This window comes from Scomber japonicus, chromosome 6 (assembly GCF_027409825.1).
Source record: "Scomber japonicus isolate fScoJap1 chromosome 6, fScoJap1.pri, whole genome shotgun sequence".
NCBI lineage: Eukaryota > Metazoa > Chordata > Actinopteri > Scombriformes > Scombridae > Scomber > Scomber japonicus.
The window spans coordinates 6,719,217-6,741,041 of NC_070583.1; the positions used below are offsets into that span (position 1 = coordinate 6,719,217).

Below are 21,825 nucleotides of genomic sequence, written 5' to 3' on the forward strand. Positions count from 1 at the left end.
AATCATCCTCCCCTCCGTGAACCCAATCCCAACATCGCCCGTCCTTTTTTCCCCTGATACGATTCTGCGCTTTGTAATTATGAAAATGGCAATGTGTCATATTTTCCCGTTTGGAAAGTGTTGGAAGAGCGGCGGCTGATTAAAACGCATCTCAGTTTCTACCGCAGCTTGTTTCGCTGAGCTCAGCGCTGGAGAAGAAAAAAAACGGTAATCCTGAGATGTTTGTGAACCACTGATTCTTGGAAGAATCCTCACATGTTTATGAAGAGTGGGGGGGGGGGGGGGAAAGAGGAGAACAGATATTTTACTGCTGCACATGAAGCCAAATCACTGCTCATGAGCTGTTGCTGATTGGTTGATAGAGGTGAATGAAGTTTGTTATTTTAAACTGGAAATGGTTCAGTGATTTACATCCTTTTGCTCTTTAGGGCCCAATTCAGTAGTGTAGAGCTGATTTCTACAGGCCAGCCACTATCAAAATAATAGGACTTCAAATCATCTGCATCCTTCCTTTCTTACACAGTGGAAATTGTGTGTGAAATATGTGCGGAATAGCAATTGTTTCCCGATTAGGAACATTAAGTCGCAAGTCACGTAAATTAGGTTGAGACATGCTGCCTAAGTAGCATAAAAGCCCCAGTTAAATGGTATTTTTAGACTATTTGCCTCCTAATGTAAAGTATTTAGTAGAACAGGGTAGGAATTATCGTGGGGGGCCCATTTAGAGGTGTAAATTAGGTCTCATGTGCCAGGAGAAACACCGTTTGAATTGGTTGCAAGTGAAGAATTTCTTAAAAATCTGTGACGCGTTCATCGGTTGAGCTTTTATAAATGCCTCCGAGCACACCATGTGGGACCCATCAGACTAAAAAACACATTTTCGGCTCTCCAAACAGTAAAAGTAATGAGATGGTGACGTACAGCTCATTTTGTACATTCTTGTGTGTTTATTGAGTCGCACGCATTCGCATAATACCACCAGAAAAAGCAGCTAATGAAGTGGCAATGAGGAATGTGTCATTTCATTGGGACTTTAAACCTCAATGAATGTGTAAATAGTGCAGTTGTGTGTGTGTGTGTGTGTGTGTGTGTGTGTGTGTGTGTGTGTGTGTGTGTGTGTGTGTGTGTGTGTGTGTGTGTGTGTGTGTGTGTGTGTGTGTGTGTACAGTTGTGTAAGAGCTGGAGTTTCTATGAGGCTGCCAGCAGTCATGTAGGAATCAGGTTTTGAAGCAATTAGCTATATAATAGAAGATTAGCGTTGACTTGTTTTTTAAAGCTGCACCAATTGACAAAAATAATATTTAAAAAAAACAATAAATGGATCAAATTACTACTTATAATAAACATGTTTGCGTATAGTGATGAATACAGAGAATAATCACTTGAATCTGCAGTTCTACTGAGCATTTTAGCATTTTGAGCTAATAGTTGCTAGCTGTTTAGATTCTATGTTCTGCTCCTGTTTTAATTCAGTCTCACCGCTCCATTCAATCTTATTTCCAGTTGTAGTACAGCAGGCAGCCGTTTTCAACCACAAAACTCAGATACACCCACTATACGCTACTAGCAAACAGCAGCCAATTCACATCAGCAGCTAGCTGGTGAACATAGCGAGCATTTAGCCGCTAATGAACCACATTCACAGTTCTTTCAGGAGTTTGCGGACACCAAAACAGAGCTAAAGGAAATAAATGTTGGACTTAGATTCACCAGTTGGACATAAACCCGACTCCAAATGAATGATAATGTTGCTCTGTGTCTGCTGGTAGTGTAATTAAGGAGCTGTTTGTTAACATGTTAGCTACATCAACTTTATGAAGTGATAATATGTCAGTGTTTTGTTTACTTCTTGTTCTGCTGGCCAAAAAGTACTTAACAGCAAGCCTCAGCAGGAAACATAAAAAACTAGTTCCATTTTTTTTTTAAATGTTCCATTACACAGATGGAGATGGAGAAAGAAGTATTTTAGTGAGTATGTGTGACTCAAACAGTCACTTTCAGAATGAGACCGTTGAATAGAAAGAGTTTGAACATGCAGATCTTAATCTGAAGAAAACCCATCCAGTGGTTTTCTATCTCAGTTAGTCCCAGATCACACGTTTCGATATTTCTCCTTCATTTACCCCCAAAAGTTCATCAGTGAAACCAGCAATTACAGTAAGTTTTTAAACTTAATTTCTGAATGTGAAAGGGACCACCCTCCTTGCTGAGGGAAAAGTTGAGAGCTCGACCTCTGTCACCCTGAGGTTCCCCTTTCCTGTCGCCCCAGCTGATTGGCTCCTACAATGACTGATCACTGTAGAGAACGTGACCCTTGAAGAAGAGGCCTCTCAAGATTAAACTTGGGCCACCTTGGGCGACATGTGACTGACAGGGTATCTCAAGTTAGTTCGTGAAGTGAGCTGAAGGCATTTTTTTCACAAAGAAATACAGCTATTGTACCATAACTCACTGCTAAAGTGCTGTCTGGACAACTGGACGTGGACGTGGAGGAGATATCTGCAGCTGCCAGGAAGATTAAGTCATAAAAGTGTTGAGTGACATTGAGACGTGACAGAAAAATGGACTCATCCCAAATATCTTTCACTTCATTCTCTTCCAGTCTAAAAAAAGGACTTTGTGGTTTGAGGCATTGCTAATTTTTCTCTGTGTGTTAAGAGTCTGTTTGGCATCTCTCTGGTCTCATTAACCGCCACGCCCAGTAGCCTGTTTAATATGGCAACGGCACGTCTGCAGCTGATTTGCTCTGCACTTGAGATAAGGGGGTAGAAAATCATAACAAAAAAAAACCCATTGTTAGGGTGGAGGCTGGTGTGTGAGAGCAGAAACAGACACTCTCTCTATAGAGTTCAGATAAAGTATTGACCAGCTCCTGTCCTCTCTGCTCCTTCTAGAACATGTCATTTAGTGATCTTAAAAGTGCAGTATGCAAGATTTGCTGAATTCATGGTCCACACTCCAAACCAACAGGGGGCAGCACATCACCAGAAAGCTGGGGTGACTATTACATTTAGCTATGCTATGTTAGCACTGAATAAATAGTTTAGTTTAGTTTAGTTTATTTTGCAAGTTAAAATTTACACAAAATGACAAAGAATGGATAATGTAGAGTGCAGGGAGAGGCAGAAAACCTGATTGGGTTCATTTAAATCTTCCAGGTGGAAAAAAAAAGTGTTCAAATTTCACAATATTACACACATGACCACATAAAAGTGATAGCAAAACCAAATAGTGCATTATCAGTGCTGTAGCTATTAGCTAGCATCTAGAGACAGGAAGGGCCTGGGCTAGCTGGTTAGCATGCTAATTTCAGTAGATATCTCACCAACACAATACATAATGTCAAAACTGTTATATCCTCTTATTCAGTTGATAACTTTTGGTAAATGTTGGATGTCTTAAACCGACATTTGTACCAAAGTGTTACATATTCCACCATTAAATGTTTTCTGAGTTGGACATGTGCTAACAGACCTCCCAGTTCATTGACTTCACGCCCGACGCTTCTATCAAATGACCTTTCATTCTTGTAATTGCAAAATGAAGCGCCGCAGTTTTACTGTGTCAACACTGCACGCATGCTCTCTAATGAATAACTGTATGATTTATGATTTCGACCTCCTGCTTTGAATATGATACATGGCCCATTTAGAGCATCTCTATATCCCCAACCGTTTCCACCGACCTGGATAAATCCTCTGCGTCTCATGGGACCATAAATCTCCAGTTATTTTGTAGAGATGTGTTGTCTGTCGCTCCCTGAAGTGTGTCTCTTGGCTGCGGCTGAATCTATCATGATAAGTAGCTGCGCTGCGTTGTAATGGCTGGATTGATTGAGTGCTAATTGGCATCAGGAGACTGCCAGTAATGGACTTCATCGGCAGCGTTTCACTGAAAGCTTAAAGCAGATGGATTGATTAGGAAGTTATCACGTGTTGGGCTGCAGTCCATGTATTGATGATAATGACATCCGCTTTGCTTTGCAATCACAAATCAGGATTTTATTGAAAACTTCAAAGGTCTGTTTTCCTGTTTTATTGACCTTTCATCTTTAAAATGTCAAACATCTTTAATTAAAACTGTGCGGTGATGTTATAAAGTGTCAGTTAATGAGACACTATATCAGAGAATGTTGAATGCTGAGATATATTTAGTATAGAAAAGAAAAGAATAGGAGATATACACAGGAAATAGAGTGAAACTATTCTACAAAGCTAATGATTGTCTAAAATAGTAAATTGAACGCCGCTGTGATGTTTTGGGGGGCTAATTCCGTACAGAATCCATTGTACAATCTTCATCTTTAATTTCCTGACCTTTAGTGTGTACATTGTCAGTGTGCGTTGGTGCATCTAGAATGCCTTGTGTATCATAAACATCCTATTTCAGACAGAAGTGTCCTTTTGAGTTATAAATGTGCTGGTATACTGTTTTTGCTGTATACAGTGCTAGCAGTACTGCCAATCATTTCCATTACCACAATTCTCTGTTTTCAGAGGATACCCTGAACACAACACAGCTCTACTGTCTTTATGAGCAGTTTTATTTGGATAAACCACAAGAAAACATATAACCAGTCAAACAGATACAGCAGGACCAGAGGAGCAGACTCTGTCCAACTCTAAAGCTATTCTGGTCATGACTTGTTACTCTACTTGGCTGGTCGACATGCTGACAGAACAAGTGACTGACAGGATTTTTTTGGTTCTTTCACAACTATTAACACCCAGTACAAATCAGAACATGAAAGAACATGAAATGAATCTATGAGAAAGAGACACTGAGCTGCATTTGAAGTCCTAAACACTAAACTACCAACCTCCTTTTGTTCAGTTCGATCTGTGTTAAGTAGTTTTACAATGTAGTTGTATTTCAGAAAAGCTTGATGATTGTTGTGTGATATTTTTGGCCATAATAATCGTAGCAAGAAAATGTAATACTAGCACATCTCGATATTAGATGACATTTGAAAATGAGCGTCTTGTTTGCTGTGGCAGATACTGTTTGCTCATTTGTCACTTTAGTATGCCCACTTAATATAATTGAATGCAGTCTAAGTAATAAACCCAACCTTCATGAAGGTTACAATGTACAGATTGTTTGTTGAACCATTAAAGAAGTGTTGATTCAACTTTATGGTCATCCAGGAGGCTGTAGTTGGTTGTGCCTTTGAAATATAATGTAAACGGCATTTGTAATATGTAGTCTGCTATAGGGTTGGGTACCTTTCACATTTGAACCGATACCAGTACCAGTACAGGTATCCGATGTTCAGTATCGGTACTCAACGGTACTTCATTTTGGTACTTTACTCTAAATCTGTAACTTCTAAAGTATCAACCCTAAAAATCCCCAAATTCATACTTTAAAGTTTTTTTCCTATTTATATTAACATTTTAAAAACAAAGTAAATATATAAAACATATATAACAAGCGCAAAATATAGATATAAATATATGCACATGGGTTATTTAGCTTATATTAACCATACTGTATTTCTTCTAAACATATTTATTCCTATGTGTTTCTGTTGTTAGCACTGTGTAGCTATAGCGCTATTATAGAGTTACATATGGTGACACTATGACTGAGTTGTAGGTGTAATGATGTTTATGAGATTTCTCGACAAATTGCCTCCGCTGGCTAACGGCGGTATTGCACCCATGAGTATGTCACCAATAACTGTCAAACAGAGACATAATATTCCACTCTGACATTTGACCAGTTTGTGTATCTCGCTGAAGGATGATTAGCCCTGATGTACCCAAATTTGGCACCGTTTGATTTGACATGAATCAATACTTGGTAGTACCGACTTAGTTCAGTCGGACTATTAAAAGTACCAACCTTGGTACCCAACCTTAGCTATAATTGATATAAATAGAAATACAACAGATATTTATTGAGGTTAGTGACAGACAAATTTAGGGGATTAGACTCCATCGATGTGAAGCATCTTTATGAAGACAGGATCCCCCTTGAGTCAAAACACTGCTGGTGGTGGTGTATGTGCACTCTCTGATTTGCTGACTCATCATTGTCCTAAGTCCTGGTGGTCTCTCACCTGACAGCAACCACACACACACAACACACACACACACACACACACACACACACACATTGAAGAGGGTGTTATACTCACGCACACACTTAGAGCATGAGTGCAGTTTGTCCTGTCTTTTACCTTTTTACTGAGGCAATAACACAATACACAGTATATAAGGGTCAATGACGTGATGCAACCCAGTGTCAGTTGGTGTAAGCAGTATTTTTTATATACAGAAAAATGAATGTAAACTAAAATGTGGAATAAATATAATCCACTTTTAGCACTGCAACACTGTTTTTTAACAAAGTTCACATCATTTGTCACAAAATATTTAGAAAAAATGGTTGTTTTTAGGATACGTCCTGCTCAATATTGATAACATAACATTTATACGACACATTTTTCCTTTTCATTTGATGTTTAAAATGAAGTCATTATTAGTATAAGTTCACTTAAATACACTGTAGGACAAATATTTAATATTCATCATTCTTTTGTGGTTACACCATTTGACATTTTCAGGAGCATTCAGTCTTACTTTTGGTAATAAATGGTGCAAATATCATTTCAAATGATATAAAACCAACAAAAATATAAATATACATTTTAACAAACCTGATGCTGCTTTTAAAACTATTTTTTAACATATTTTTGAATGACTCATCTTGCAGACCCTTATTTGTCACTGACCCTTTTACAGTACAGTAGATGAAGCCATCACTCACTGGCTGAAATATAATCAATATTCGGTCAGAATAAAAGTGATTAACTCGTCGTCATGGTTCTTCAACCTCTAACATCACTGTGTGAAAGAACCGCTGAGTTAAAATGACGCAGGGTGCAACAGAGCTGTCACTAACCCCCCCCCCCCCGCCCCCGCTCCAGCTCCAGCTCCCAGAGAGAGAGGAGTTTGTGATGACTGTCAGATACACGCTGCTTCAAGCGATGTTCTTTTAAGCAACATTTTAGTTGGAAGTGACTGAATTGAGAGGGGGAGATCATGCTAGAGGAAGAAGCAGTGTGTTCAGTGAGTCAGAGAGGCTGTGGGGGTTGAGGGGGGCGGTGGGGGGCTGCAGGATTCAGAGGAAACAGGAGCTATAGGTGAGGGTGATGGAGTCAGATGACTGCTGAAGCGGTTAGCATGAAGACACGGTGGCTGAGCTGACGTGGCTCCTCAGACCACGGTCCTATTCAGCATCTTTCTTTCTTTTCTTTTTTTTCCTCTCGTAACCCCTAACTGATGAGACTTCCAAATATCGACAGGAACATTCAACAATTTTGGATTGTGGAAAAATACCCGACCAAAATTATGTCGAGTGAACGTGTGTCGTGACCACTGCTGATGGAAATTTAAAAGACGGGGCTCTGCCACCGCCTCACATACTAGATACCGAGGGAGAAAAAAGCAACGCTAATGCAAATAAGCACAAATCTAATTTGAACTATCAATTTAAATGGTATTTAGCACCACCGCTTAACGTGTCAGCACTTCTTCACAACGCTTAAAGGCCCAGAATACACTGAGTGCACAGGATGTGTGAGTTCAGGTTGCATATAGAAGAATGTAAATGGCTGCAAAATCTTATGAAGACTTTGGCTCAGCTTCTTGTTATGTTATTTTTGTATTTTCTAAAGCCATTACTGTTACTGACACTTCTGAGTTTAAGTACTATAATGATATTTTTGGCTGATAGTCATTAAAAAAACCCATGAAGACATGACATGTAGATAACCTTCATAAATATTCCTTAGATTAGATTTTTAAAAATTCTTTAATTGTGTATATATATATATAATAAACAGCATATTTCCAAAATATATCAAAATAAACAACACATAACTAAATATGTAATGTGATGTTTCTAAATGAACTAATGATTGGTAATGATACTGGTTTATCAGTTTAGCTCTACTTAGGTGTCTCTTTAAGCCAAGACATCTCATTTTAAAAACTTAATAAAGTTTTTAATTATAAAAAGAGGAAAATGTTATCATATGATAAAAAGAAAAGCTTTTTTTTAATGAAATGCATTAATTTTGTGAGATCATCAGAAAATAACTACTGCTACTGACAATGTATAAGTGTGGTTTGCACTCACAAGGAGAAGGTGCATGGTTTAGTGCACCAACCTTCAATTTTAAAACTCTCACTTTCTGCAAACTTTTTGGCAAAATCTCAAAGTAGCAACTACAGTATAGTTAAGTTGAGAGGATGAAAACTGAATGAATGAAAAAGGAAAGCTGGAAATTCTAGAACTGTGACCGGAGATAAAATCCTGTCTCTTCTTTTGAAAGTCAGATGTGCTGCATGCTCATCCACCACACCAGTGATGTTTAGAACTGTCTGATGTGTCCAGAGTCTCTGAGATGGGCTCCGGCTTCCTGCCATGCTGTGGTACACAGATACCGGATGAATAGATTAGTGGACATGCTAAATAAGCCAAGCACACAGTCAGACTGCTCATTTGTTGGTAAGCAGCAGTGACATCTTATTTTCTTACAGCTGCCCACCTCCAGGTTACACATAACAGCACCTGTGAAAACTGAGCAAACACACACAAACACGTTTTCCGTCGTCGTCCCTCGGTCTTGTCCTCGCCCACAGCTTTGTGATGTAATCAGCTGGGTTTTTTTTCTCTCTAGCTGTCGGTGTGTGTGTCTGTTCAGAATAAAAAGGGCATCTGGCTTTGTCGCACATCACTGCAGCCTCCCACGTGTGTGATGGAGAACTTTCCATCTTCACCTCGGGCCCGTGTCCTCCACTGACGACAGGCAGGGGATCTTATCTCTGCTCGGTCCGGAAAAGACCTTTACCTCGTCATCACAGCGAGACAATGGGGCTATATTGAGAAAGCAATAAAAACATGTGATTGCTTATCTGTTATCGAGCTCGTGGCACATGAAGGGGCTGAATTAGTTATGTGCATGTGTGTTTTGACATTTCAGACTGGGATGGTGAGTGGAGGCGACTGGTATTACCATAGAGACTGAGCCTGCCCTCTGGATGCAGGTCTGATCTCTATGAGGATCAGTCCTGTCTGTCTGTGACTAATGACTGTTGGGATTTATTAACCTGCTGCTTCACATTGAGGACACCTATTATCAAAACCAGCATATTTTAGCATATTTTATCCTTTTGTTTTTGACATTGAGTATACAGAGGACACCTGTATACTCAGTAGTGAATCATGGGAAGATTTGTGAGTGTTTTTAAAGTACAAAAGTTCAAAGCAGCGCTGGGCAACTTATACTTATAAAAACAGATTTTTGGTGATTTGGAGGCAGCAGAAACAAGCTATTGATAAAACACTGAGTTACTGTTGGGTGAAGTTAAGTTTATATGGCTAATGATGCGTTCCATTTGTACTCAGAAGTCGGAATTTCAACTGAAATGTCCCTTGATGTCGGATTTCTGACTTGGAATGTCGGACGAACCTCACCTCACCTCACCTCACCTCAGCCCCGAGCTCTCTTATTAGCAGTTTTGTCTTATTTGTGTCTCATTAAATCAATCATACACACAGCACTGTCCAACTTCAATATGTGGACATGTTGCTATGATGTTTGTATGTGCAAAAAAGCGAGATGCATTTTATAACTACCAATGAATAACCTGGATAGAACAGTTTTTTTGACCTCTTGAACTGGAACGATTCAAACTCAGGTGTGACGTCATTCCTAGCTCCGACTTCCAAGTTCTGAGGTAAATGGAACGCAGCATAATATGTTAGCCAACAGCTGCTAATTTACACACCCAGCATATACGAAACAACGTTAGCATTCACACGGAGTCAAGTCCAATATTTGCTCTCCTTTGTTCTATACTAACAAGCTCTTTAACTGCTAAATGCTCGTGCATTCGTGTTCATCGTGTTCACCAGCTGGTCACTAATTACTGCTGTTTGGTGCTACCTAAATAGCGTTTTTAGAGCTTTTTCCGTCTGTGGCTAGAAATGAGGTTGATGAGAGCCTTGAGAGTGAATCAAATAAATAAAGGTACAAGCCGGAAAACTAAATCAATAAGCTGAAAGACACTATAATGCTCATTTGAACTGAAGGAAACCGCTCAGTCAAGTGATCATTTTCTGAGGGATAGTATAAATGACATTACACAGTCATTTGATATATTGCTATTATGAAAATATTGATTATAGCCTCTTTAAACAGTTCAAAACAATAGCATTACAAGCACTAGTAGCTGCATTGGAATACTGTAGCACTTTTTGAAAGGCTGAAAATACAATTTCTAACCTTAATGTATATGACAGTGTTGTGATGATGCTCTGAAATGAGCCATAGGCTGTATAAATCGGTATATTTGCTACAGCTACTGAACATCTGACATATTAAATATATTATTACTCCACCTGACATTAATCATTTGATACTTTTTAAATGAAAGCATCAGCCTGTCACCACTTAGTTTTACTTTGAGCTTGCATATCTGCTGAAGCAGCATTTCTCCACCATCTTATCTGCTTAATTGGATGCATTTCCTGTAGGGGCAGGATGTTGGGGCAAGGCACACCAGATAGCTCGGCTGTGTAAACTGATGGGATTTCATCTAGGGAGAGATGACAGATTTATGTGATAGCTTGGAGGATGTTTGGGGTGTTTCATTAATTACAGATTTCATTAGCGCTTTTGATGTAGCATCCTTGTTTTCCAAGAATTAAAAATGATTTTGACAAACAGACACAAGTCCAAACTTCTATTTTACTTTTCTCTCTGTTGTGTCTTCAGTCATTACATAGTTTGTGTTGATGGTGGTGGACACAGTGTCGTTTGAGTCAGCAGCCTGAGACAGCACTGCTATTGGTGTCTGTTTTAGCACTCCACCCCCCCCCCCCCCTCCATGGCTGTCAGAATAATAGACATTAGTCTGTTATTCACCTCATTTAGCTGTCTGTTTGCTGAAATGACTGTCATTTGTGTCTATTTCAAGCCTGAATGCTGTTAAAACTCAAACACAGCTTTTTGTTCCTTTGGTAAGCGTGTAGAAAAAGTTTGGGAAATGCTCTTATTTGCTTTCTGTCCAATAGTTAGAAGACACCAATGTCATGTCTGTATGCTAAATATGAAGCTACATCCAGCAGGCAATTAGCTTAGCTTAGCCTCTTCGCTCTCTCCAATGGTAAAAAGACGTTTTAGTCATTCAAAACAGAAATATAAAAACATGAGGAGTCATGTTCTATAAATCTTTTAATCAACAAAATGTTGATTAAAAAAGTTTTCCCCTGCTAACAGCCTGTATGCTAGACTAAGCTCATCATCTGCTAGCCCTAGCTTTCATATTGAGAGTGGTATCAATATTCTTGTTTTACTATAAGCATGTTTAACTACATGTCCAACTCTTTCATTATTTAATGGTGACAGTATACTGTAGACACCAAATCATCCCTTTGCACATGAGCATGCTAGTATGCCTTGCTAACGCTTTAGTATATGTCACTGTTTACTTGGTGAGATAAACTGACCAAATACGTTTTCAGACAGTCTTCATGGGTTCTTTTAAACTTTTGCTTCTGTGAAACTAAATGAATCCCAATGTGTGTGCTTTTTTTCCCAGGCTGTATGCTGTGTTTTGGCCAGTCGGCCTTCTTCCGCTTCAACCACCCTGAAGAAGCCTTTAGGATGAAGAGCATGATGCCGCAGGGAGGCAGCGTCTCCACCGGGGACTACAGATTATGTGCAGGTACTGTGTAGCACTCACAGCAAAAAACATAACAACAAAATCATGATTTTTTTTGGGCATTAACTCGCAAACAGGCTAAGGCTTCCCTAAATGTACTGATGTTTATTGTGCACCCTACACTACACCATACTGGCAAACAGGTCAGTGGTCAGCAACATGTTATGTAGCCTGGAAATCAGCGACAACCTGACCAGGATCACTTTAAGGTGGACGGACCTTTTTAAGGTGGAGCAGTTCCCTCAGCATGACATTCATGCCCTGCTCACGCATGCTCATATTACACCCATTCACTAAGATATTACACTGTATTTTCAGCCTGTTTTCACTCAGCGGTGCCACCCTGAACATCATGTCACGTCAGGGTTTCCTTCTAACAAACACGGGCCCAGTGTGAATAAAACACACTGACCTTTTGTCACATGAATAATAAAACCTAAAAAAAGAGCATTTCCCCTCCTGAAGTTCTAGTTTCAGTTTGACCCATATTAATGAATAGGCCTGCTTGTTTCAGAGTCCAGCAGCGTGGTGGTGAGGTGGAGCAGCAGCGTCACATATTTTACAGGTGGCTGTTTGCACGGCAGTAAAACGTCTGGCATTTTTCCTTTTTATAGACTGGTGAGGATGGAGGAAATGAGCTATACAATACTGGGCTTATATAAGGCTGCCTGTTATAGCTATGTCATTTTATTTATTGCTTGCAGATTCTATTTTTTCATTGTAATTATTTGTAAATGGATTTTGTGAATGAGTTTTGGCTTTAAAAGACAACAAAAGAAGTATTTCTGTGATAAATGAGCCTGTAGTTAAATGGAACTGGTGTGTTATGGGTGTTTGTGGCTGTGTTACAGGAATGTTGTTGACAGTATCAGCTTTTAAAATGCAGTTCCCGTTGAACCCTGCAGCCTGAACGGTGCCCAGCTGGGACCCGGTGCTGGAGTTCACACCATACATGTTTTATGAGCATCTCATTCCTCCGCGTCTCCAGGCAAAGTTTTCAGTCGTGTGTGTGTGTGTGTGTATGCGTATGAGTGTGTGTGTTTGGAAAGCTCCTCCTGGCATCTGAGTAAGTCGTACCTTTTCTTGGCCGGCTCTACTACCTCGGATCTATCACAGCATCTTGTTATTTCTCTGCTTTTACTCCTTGACGCCACCTGCCACTGGGAAGGGGGGGGGGGGGTTAGGAAAGAGTATAGCACACATTCATACTGGCTTGTGAAGACTTCCACATCCAGTTAATGAAAGCCTTCCGTTGTTTAGAAACATACCATTTACCTCAATTACATTCCTGAGTTGCATTGGGATGAATCCTGCTTACACCACTCCCATGATAATCTGGATAAATCTATCTGCAAAGACTTCCAAATTACACTTGTTATCTATGTGTGTGAATTCAAAGGCCAGAGCTATTATGGAGGGCAAACCCAGCAAACCCCTTATTTTATCAGCAAATTCAGAATATAAATTACCCGGATTTCCTGGTTGAAATAAAACAGTAGTTTACTAAGTGCTGCAGATATATTACGGTCAGTTTGTGTAGTGGGGCAGTTAAAAGCTCACTTGTCTCCTCAGATAAGGTCATGTTTAAGAAGAAAGGTAGACTTGAATTTCACATTTTTGTTTTTTCTTTCTTTTACTTAAGCTTGTTGTTGAGGTGGTACCATATGATCAGAGTTACAACAATTACTCAATTAATTGACAGAAAAAATGGTTAAGTTTTGGGTCATTTTCTAAAGAAAGAATGCCGAAATTCACAAATGAATGTATTTAACCAGTGGTTCAGTTCTTTGGGGTCAATGAGATAATCAGTGCTATCATTGTTATTTTAGGGTTTCTCCTTTTTTCTCCCATTTTAGTATTGCCATTCTCTTCCTGCACTGCAGTCATTGTTGATGGCTGGCCTAGGGACAGTGTAGACACAAGGAGATGGTGGAGACAAGTCAAGCAGCAAGAGTCACTAGTGCATCAACAATGACCTGATCCCTCACCAGCTTCCCACTGACACTGACAGCTGTGCTCTACAGCATGTCAGAATTTAGGCTCAGGACTCTGCCTTTGATGTCGTAGTTCACCATTTTTCACGTCTGTCCTAAAAGATCAGTCAGGAGCCCAAATAAACACTGAAACCTGTTTTTCTTGCTGTAATCTAAATGGAGAATGATGAATTTTGTTCTCCATCACTTCCATTGAAAGCACATTGGAAGGAGATCTTTTAATAGTCAGTATGAACAGGAGGAATGATTACAGACAGTGCTGGTTCTTGTTAAAATGAATATACTAAATATGAAGTACCCTGGTGGGAAAATAACTGTCCAAAACAATAAAGAAGTGCTTTGTACTGCATCTTTTTAATGGATCAAAAGGGACATATCCTCTCATGAGGGCCCACCGTGCACCTGCTCTAGTACATTTTAGCAGAGAGTCTCTTTGTATGCATTCCACCTGTGTTCAGGCCTGTCTGTCTAGCTGTAGCTTTGTGATACCAGTCACATACACCTGTTATGTCTGTTGTTTAGTTTCGGAGAGCTTCGCCAGGTCAGTGACGGCCCACTGCTGTCTTCATCTTTCAGCCAGCCACCTCTCCGCTGATTGGACATTTCCTGTGCCTCTCTGCCAGGCCAGCAGGCGGCTTTGTGGCCCCCGAGCTGCTTACTTAAAGTGGCCGACGGGCTGGGGTTACAGTATCTTTTTCACAGACTATTTATAAACCTCCAGCTCCATTCTACTGTCTGCCATCCTTCCACTCTCCACCCTCCCTCCCGGGTTTCCCCCCACCTCTCAGTCCCTTCCTGCGCCCACCCACCCACCCTCCTTCTGTGTGTTAGCCTGGCTTTTCAATAAAAGGCCTTTATCTCGCTGTGATTTGGCTGCTGTATCTCTCACTGACTGCTTGACAGTCTGCGCTGAAGGTTTGAGGCTCAGTCCTGGTTGCAGTATGGCACCACCACATGTTGAATCTATCATATTCAACTGTTTTTCTAATTATGCACTGAAAACAAGTTGCCGTCAATCAAATAGAAGCAGACAATTTTGGACAACAAATTAAAATCTATTTACCGTTTAGTGCTTCATTCCTGCCTCCCTTATTTTCCAGTTCCAAACCAGTCCAAACACACATTTCCATCCCTGAGGACTCCCTCCTTTTACCTTCATATTCACCATATTGTATCAATGAGGTCTCTAGTTAGTATTTTGTGTGAGTTCGGCCAAAAGGCATAATAATTACAACTTATCTTTAACTCCAACTATCTAAACCAGATCTGTGTTTTGAAATGAGTCGTGATGATACATTTGGATACCGCAAAGGCTTTCTTCGTGGTCAGAATGAATTTTTGTGAGAGTTATGGTCAAATTAAATGTGTTTGAAGCTTCAGCTGTTACTGTATACATGCATACTGACCATCGAAAACTCTGCTCTCAAGACAGTTTTATCTCAGAACATTGGAGGACGTGTGTAATGCATTGTTTCTGGAGATCATATCTAACTTAACAAAGCTACAGTGCTGCCTGTCATTGCCATTTGATGTGAACAAGCACAACTGGTCTGTATCTATTTTATGACCCTCTCCAGTATCAGCCCAGTTGATCCAGAAAGTCATTTTTTTCTGTACAAGTGAAATGTCATTATTAAGTAACAGCAGCTGTATTGTAGCAGAAAGCAGATATTGCTTGTGCTTTCCCGCCTGTCTCATCTTAAATTAACAAAAGCTATGTGACAGACACAATAACAGTGACAGGCCATAAAATCCACTGCTGTGACTCCATAAAACCGCGCTATAAATCTCGCAGTGGTTCACATCACCCTGGACAGGAAGAGATCGGTTAAGTTAGCCGCGCTTTGTTACAAGGATAACGGAAACGAGGCGTTAGCCTTCAAAGTAAAAATGTAATATCGAATTTGAAATAACATTTAGCTGTCCATCAGAGTTGTTTGGTCTGATCGTTTCATCATTTATTAAATATAAGCTACTGTATGCTGCATTAAGGTGGACATGTTGTAGTGTGGCTGTACCTCAGTGTGTAGTTACATCAACATGTAGGTTACGTTGAGAAAGACATCATAATGCATCTTGTGATACATTATCTGTCTGTTACATACATACATACTTACACACACACACACACACACACACACACACACACACACACACACACGTGTTTTAATATGGAAATACAGTAAAACGGGGTTTACTTTGAAGGTTGTGACCGGAAAAGCTATGTTACGTGTGACGTAACTTGACGGCAGTGGTACCGTACGTAGCGCCGGTGCCGAGCAGCCCTACCCCGATGGAAATCTCACCCCGGTGATCTCCCTCGGTGTGTGTGGAGCCAGGCAGGCTCCGTCACAGCCGGTGTGGTACCGGTGTCCGGAGGATGTCAGCCTCAGTGTGTCCGTGTCCTATAGCAGGTGAACCGTACTGAACCTGACCGGGTCGCAGTATTATTCCTTCATGTGAGTAACCTACTGCTTCATGCCAGCGCTTTGGGCGAGGAAAGTGATAGGAGCCGGTTATACGCCAAACTCCATTAAAAATCCATGGGTTTAATGTTCAGTTGCTTTTCTGTAAAGATGCACACAAAGTATGTTGTCAATGGATACTTTTGACGATTGTGTGAAATTATCTTCTCTGTTCAGCACACATGTGATTAATGAATATGTCCATAATTTGGGATAACAAATCGGATTTTATGTCGGGGTCACAATATAACAAGTGTATTCTGATGGGATACATTTAGGGATTGTAAGAATTACACAGCGTATGTTTATTGCAACTAGCGCTGATTGATAGATACATCGATGCCGAATAGTAGAGGGCTTCATATGTCATAAAATGTCATAAGTCACAAGTGTATTAAAGACGCAGTTTCACCGCTAATTAAGCTAAAGTTAAATTGCCTGGTTTTCAAATGAAGTTTGGCACAGTGTTCTCAAGACGATAGTCTGTATCCCATGACATCATTGCACGGGCTTTCCCTCAGCAAACGGTTGCATTTATTTTTGTCACCCCACCCCCCCTCATTTTTGGACTGTGTACATAGGAACCTATCCGGTTTGTTGTCTTTGAGACACGACGTGACATTGACATAAACACGCAGCTCAACCAATGAAATACATTGAAGAGGCAGCCTGCAGACCGTGATGCTGTATCATTTCCATCACAATGTATTCACATGTAATAGTGGTCAGGTTGTCAAAAAGGCAGAGCTTCATTGTATGGCAGAGTCATTACAGGGGAGCAAGCAGGAAGCTCGTCTCATCCCTGTTGGACAAGAACAGCTAATGCATTATTTGTGAAGCTTCTATATTTTAGAGCAGTTTTGGTATTGGGACTTAGAGCTCTGACATCATGGCAAGAGACAGATTGACTATTGACTGTTTTATTCTACTGTGGTCTGCTCTGTACTCATCATTTGCTCAATTCCACAGACCTTTTTATGATTTCTAATGTTATTACATCACCATGTGACATGACATTACCTCTCAGTGTTTGTACTGATGACCTCATGCTGCAGTTATCCTTATGTTTCCATTCAGGCAACAAGTCCATTTAAACAGATTTCATTTAGCATTGATAAAAACCTGATCTGCGCTCTGATCCCTTCCTCAAGGCCATGCTGGTGGGACTCCCACGTGGCTGTTCGTTTCTGTTGTAATAATCTACTATGCTGACATTAGAGGGAGACAGTTAAGATTAGATTTACCCGGCCTGTTGTCCTACGCTGCTTTCGGGCCGCACAGTAATTGGGTTATGTAGGCACATTTTCTCCTGATCCCTATCCAACGTACGGGCCTGTCTGTCTGTTCATCTCCTCGTCTGTGTCCTTCCCTTCCTCTAATCCCTCCTCCGCCCCTCATCCTTACCTGTCTTGCAGAGCTTCTACGCTGGGTTGGAAAACATGGATTTTGAACATCTCTCAAATATTAAGGTCAAGGTTAAGACTGGGCATGTGGGTTTGAAATAAATGGAAGTTTAGGGTATTTGTATAACATTTATTTCACAAACTTATTACACCAAGAAGGAAGTAACATTTAGTTGTCATGAAAATCATCCCGAATTAGTAATGCAAAGTTATTAAAAAAAGTAATCAAGGCTACAGTGTCTCAGAGAAAGACAGGTAAGGTAATGTCATCCAGCAGATTTGCATTAGACCTCCTCATCATACATACATAATGGGTAATCCATAGATATTGCAGTGCTTAGTGCACTTATGCTTAGAGTAGGAGTCATCGAAGGTACTTGTGTTAAGAGCTCAGGTCAGTCATAAATAGAGAAAATGCAGAAATAGCTCTTAATTCTGATGAAAGACAAAGTGCAGCTTTGTTAAGGTTGCATTCAGATGGGAAAACACAAGGCACTGTGTTGGTATTGCTATCACTTCTACAGGTACAGGTGAGACAATGAAATGTGGTCTAGGAGGACCAGTGAGTAATACATCCATTAGTCTTATTATGAGAATGAAATTTAAGTTATTCTTCTCTCAGGAATGTGGGCTTGGATTGCTAAATTCAATTTAATAATTGGAATAATCAACTTTTTTCCTCAGTGCAGTGGTCCACCTCCACTGGTCACGTGCCCTGTTTGAAATGAATGATCAAGGCTGTGGGCTTTGTTTTTTGACACCCTACTATTACCAGCCCTTTATTTATTCAAGACAAGACTATTCCAACATATTGCTGTACAGATTCCCTCTGCATGACATTTAATGATGTTGTAACACTGAGTAAAAAGCTATGTGATGTTTTCAGGGTGGTAAATAATTTAGATCCAAGAGTTTAAACAGAACTTTTGTATTTCTTGTTTCATAACACAAAGGCAGTGTAACAGCTCTTCTTTGTCTTGTCCCGCTTTAGATACAGAGAGCTTGGTCAATGGGAATCATCAGGCCAGTCCAGCCCAGTCTCCCCCAGCTCCTGGAGAAAGAGTCCAGTCTGAGCACAGTGCAATTGTCAGCTCTATTGAGAAGGACCTCCAGGACATCATGGACTCTCTAGTCATGGATGACCCTCAGCCTTCCTCCTCAGACGCCAAAAAGCCTCCTGGAGGCCAACCCATTCCCCACTCACCCCTGTCGCCCATGGTCAATGGAGGGGGCCGATATCTGCTGTCCCCTCCTACCAGCCCAGGGGCCATGTCCGTGGGGTCCAGCTATGAGAATACATCCCCGCCCTTCTCCCCTCTCTCCTCCCCCTCAGCGGCCAGCAGTGGGAGCTTTACCAGCCCGTCTCCTAGTGGAGGACCCCAGGACCAGAGTTCTTCTCTGCCGCCAGTGCCTGTACGCTCCTCTAGCTACAACTTCACCACCCAGCCTCCGCCTGTACCACAGCCACGGACCATACTGCCTAACTTCAGCAGCGGTGGGGCGGGACAGAAGGTACAAGAAAGCCCCAGGTTGCAAAGGAAGGTCTTAGCAGACGCTCCTCCGAGTCCCAAGCCGAGTCGCAGAGGACTAGGCCAAGATGGTTCAGAGAGCCCCAGACTTCTGTCCTCTAATGAATCTCTCAGTAGTAGAAACATTGTGCCAAGTAGCCCCAGACTCACTCCCAAATTCCCAACTTGTCCATCCCCGTCGCCCTCCAGCCCCAGGACCAAGACCACCACGGTGCTTCAGGAAAGGCCTGCCAGCCCCTTCCGAGAGCAGACCAGCCTAGCTGATCGCTCCCTCACCTCGAGCCCCTCCAGGCAGCTTTCCCAAACCACCAGAGCCTTCCAGCCTCCTCTGGACCCCATCGTCCACATTATCCAAGGATCCCCGGTCCAGCAGCATCCGCGTTCGCTGCAGCCCCCTGAAAGCCCTCGCATTTCCAGGAGGAACCTGGAGCTGAATGGGGGCAGCAGCGGGAGCGGCAGTATGAGAGAGCTTCCGCCTCTTAGTCCCTCCATGGCTCGGAGAGGGGTCCCGGTACTCCCAGGGGCGCTCCCAGGGACAATCCCCACCTTAAGGACTCCAGATAGCCCCTCAGGTCTGGGCAAACTAGTTCCAGAGAGTCCTAGGCTCAGACGTAAGACCGGATCTACATCCGAAGAGCCGACGTGCAGCAGGGGGATCCGAGCCCGCAGTCCCTCGCCTACCTCTCTGATGATGGAGGGTAGTAGCGGCGGGGGGGGAAGGAAAGCGAGCTTCGGGAATTCCCTGTCGCCCGCTTACAGTCTAGGCTCTCTGCCCGGCTCATCTCCCGTGTCCAGCCCCAGGAGCCACAGGAAGATGTCCACTGGGAGACCACACCCAGGGATGAGGGAGAGGAAGAACAGCATCACAGAGATCAGCGACAACGAGGACGAGCTGCTGGAGTACCACCGGAGACAGAGGGAGGAGAGGCTCCGAGAGCAGGAAATGGAGAGACTGGTGAGTGAAGAACACACCTCACCAGGAAAACTACCATGATTCACTTCACATTTCATTCATGTGCTTCTTACACAGTTTTTACTTAAAGGTCATCAATTTTACTTCATACATCAAAGATTTGGAAGGTAGAATTTTCATTCTACTCATGTCTTTGGGTCAGTTTGAAATAAACTACTTTCTACCTTATAGCTTATTTTACAGACGTTAAGGGTTATTTAGAGCTAGATATTATTGCGATGCTGATATTATCATTCTACAAAAAATTAAGAAAGGATATCCCTGACCACAGTTTCCAAATCCCTCTGGGAAGTCTTTTTGCCACCAATGATGATTTCATTTTTCTAAGAATCTATTCTTAGAAAATATTTCTTGATATTATATTTAGCCTATAAAATATCTTGTCTCACCAACATTCTTGAAAACTCCAGAATATTCAATTTACAATGATATAAAACAAAGAAAACAAGCAAATCTTCACATCTGACAAGCTGTTCTTTATTTTTATTTGAACACTTAAATGATATTTGACGAAAACAATTCATTGTCAAGTCATATTTCTGTCAATCAGACAATCAATGAATAAAATAACAAATATTAGGGCTACTTGGGAAGGTGACCTGAACTGAATCCTCCTCTGTGTCCTGAAAGTCTAGAAGAACAAATAAAGTCGAGTCAGCTTTATTTCTATAGACCAAACTCACAGATTAGTTTCAGACTGCTCTACAGTCAGAACAATGAAAGACAATCCACTCTGTACCTGCTGGTATGAAGGATGGAGGTAGACAGGCTGAGCGGTAATGACGGTGTTGGTGGGTCAATACTGGTACCAGCATGTGGCCTGTTGGGGTCTAGCAACTGGAATGTAGCTAGTATGTACTTCTACAGTGTCAATGGTCTCTGCTGGGTGGCTGGAGAGGGACAACGAACCCCTGCATCTGATCCAGGGTTACCTTGGCTGACCTTGTATATGTGCAGCAGCTACTATGCTAATGTGTAACTATGGAAGGATCAATCAATCAATCAATCAATCAATCAATCTTTATTTGTATAGCGCCAAATCACAACAAAAGTCATCTCAAGGCACTTTACACATAGAGCAGGTCTAAACCGTACTCTTTAAGTTTGCAGAATAACACATTTTAATGATGTGTTGGCATTGTAGACGATGGATGAATAAGTTGATCAACAGATAAGTAACTCATTTACTGATTCAAAATGTTCTGATTTCAGCTGTTTAATTCTGATAATTCAAGTTCAAGTGTATTTATTGTCATTCCACCAACAAATACATATAGAGGAATGAAATTGTGTTACTTTGGATCCCTGTGCCAAAGTTAGATAAAACAACAACATACACACACAAAAAGTGCAGGAGCTAAAAATATTTCAAAATGATATAAAAAATAAGTCAAATGATTTCAAATACCATGTTGTATAGGGGTATTGCAGGGGGCAGAGTGATTCATGCTGTGGTTATTTGATAGTAAAGTGAATATGTTATCAGCCTGGGCTTTAGGAAATGCTGTCAGAACTTTTTTATTTATTATTTCCTGGCATTTCATTGACCTAACAAATCATTGATTATTTAAATAAGAACATCTTCATTGAATCAATAATGAAAATAAATGTTAGTTGCAGCACTAACACACTGACAGTAACGTTCTCTTTGACCCTTATAGAGAACAAAGTTTTTTAAAGTCATTTCTGTCATTTCAGGTCATTAAAAACCAGTTTTTAC

At 41.1% G+C, this 21,825-nt stretch overlaps 1 protein-coding gene across 7 annotated transcripts in view; it reads left to right on the plus strand.

Moving 5' to 3' along the window:
• The window catches only part of phldb1b (pleckstrin homology-like domain, family B, member 1b), a 74,153-nt gene that overhangs the window by 8,805 nt on the left and 43,523 nt on the right, over positions 1-21,825 (plus strand). For all 7 annotated transcript variants that reach the window (XM_053320591.1, XM_053320585.1, XM_053320587.1 and 4 more), the window contains exons 2-3: positions 11,619-11,744; positions 18,595-20,087. In XM_053320591.1, coding sequence (XP_053176566.1) covers positions 11,624-11,744; positions 18,595-20,087 — 1,614 coding nt within the window. In that variant the 5' untranslated portion in view covers positions 11,619-11,623. The remainder of the gene's footprint in view (positions 1-11,618; positions 11,745-18,594; positions 20,088-21,825) is intronic.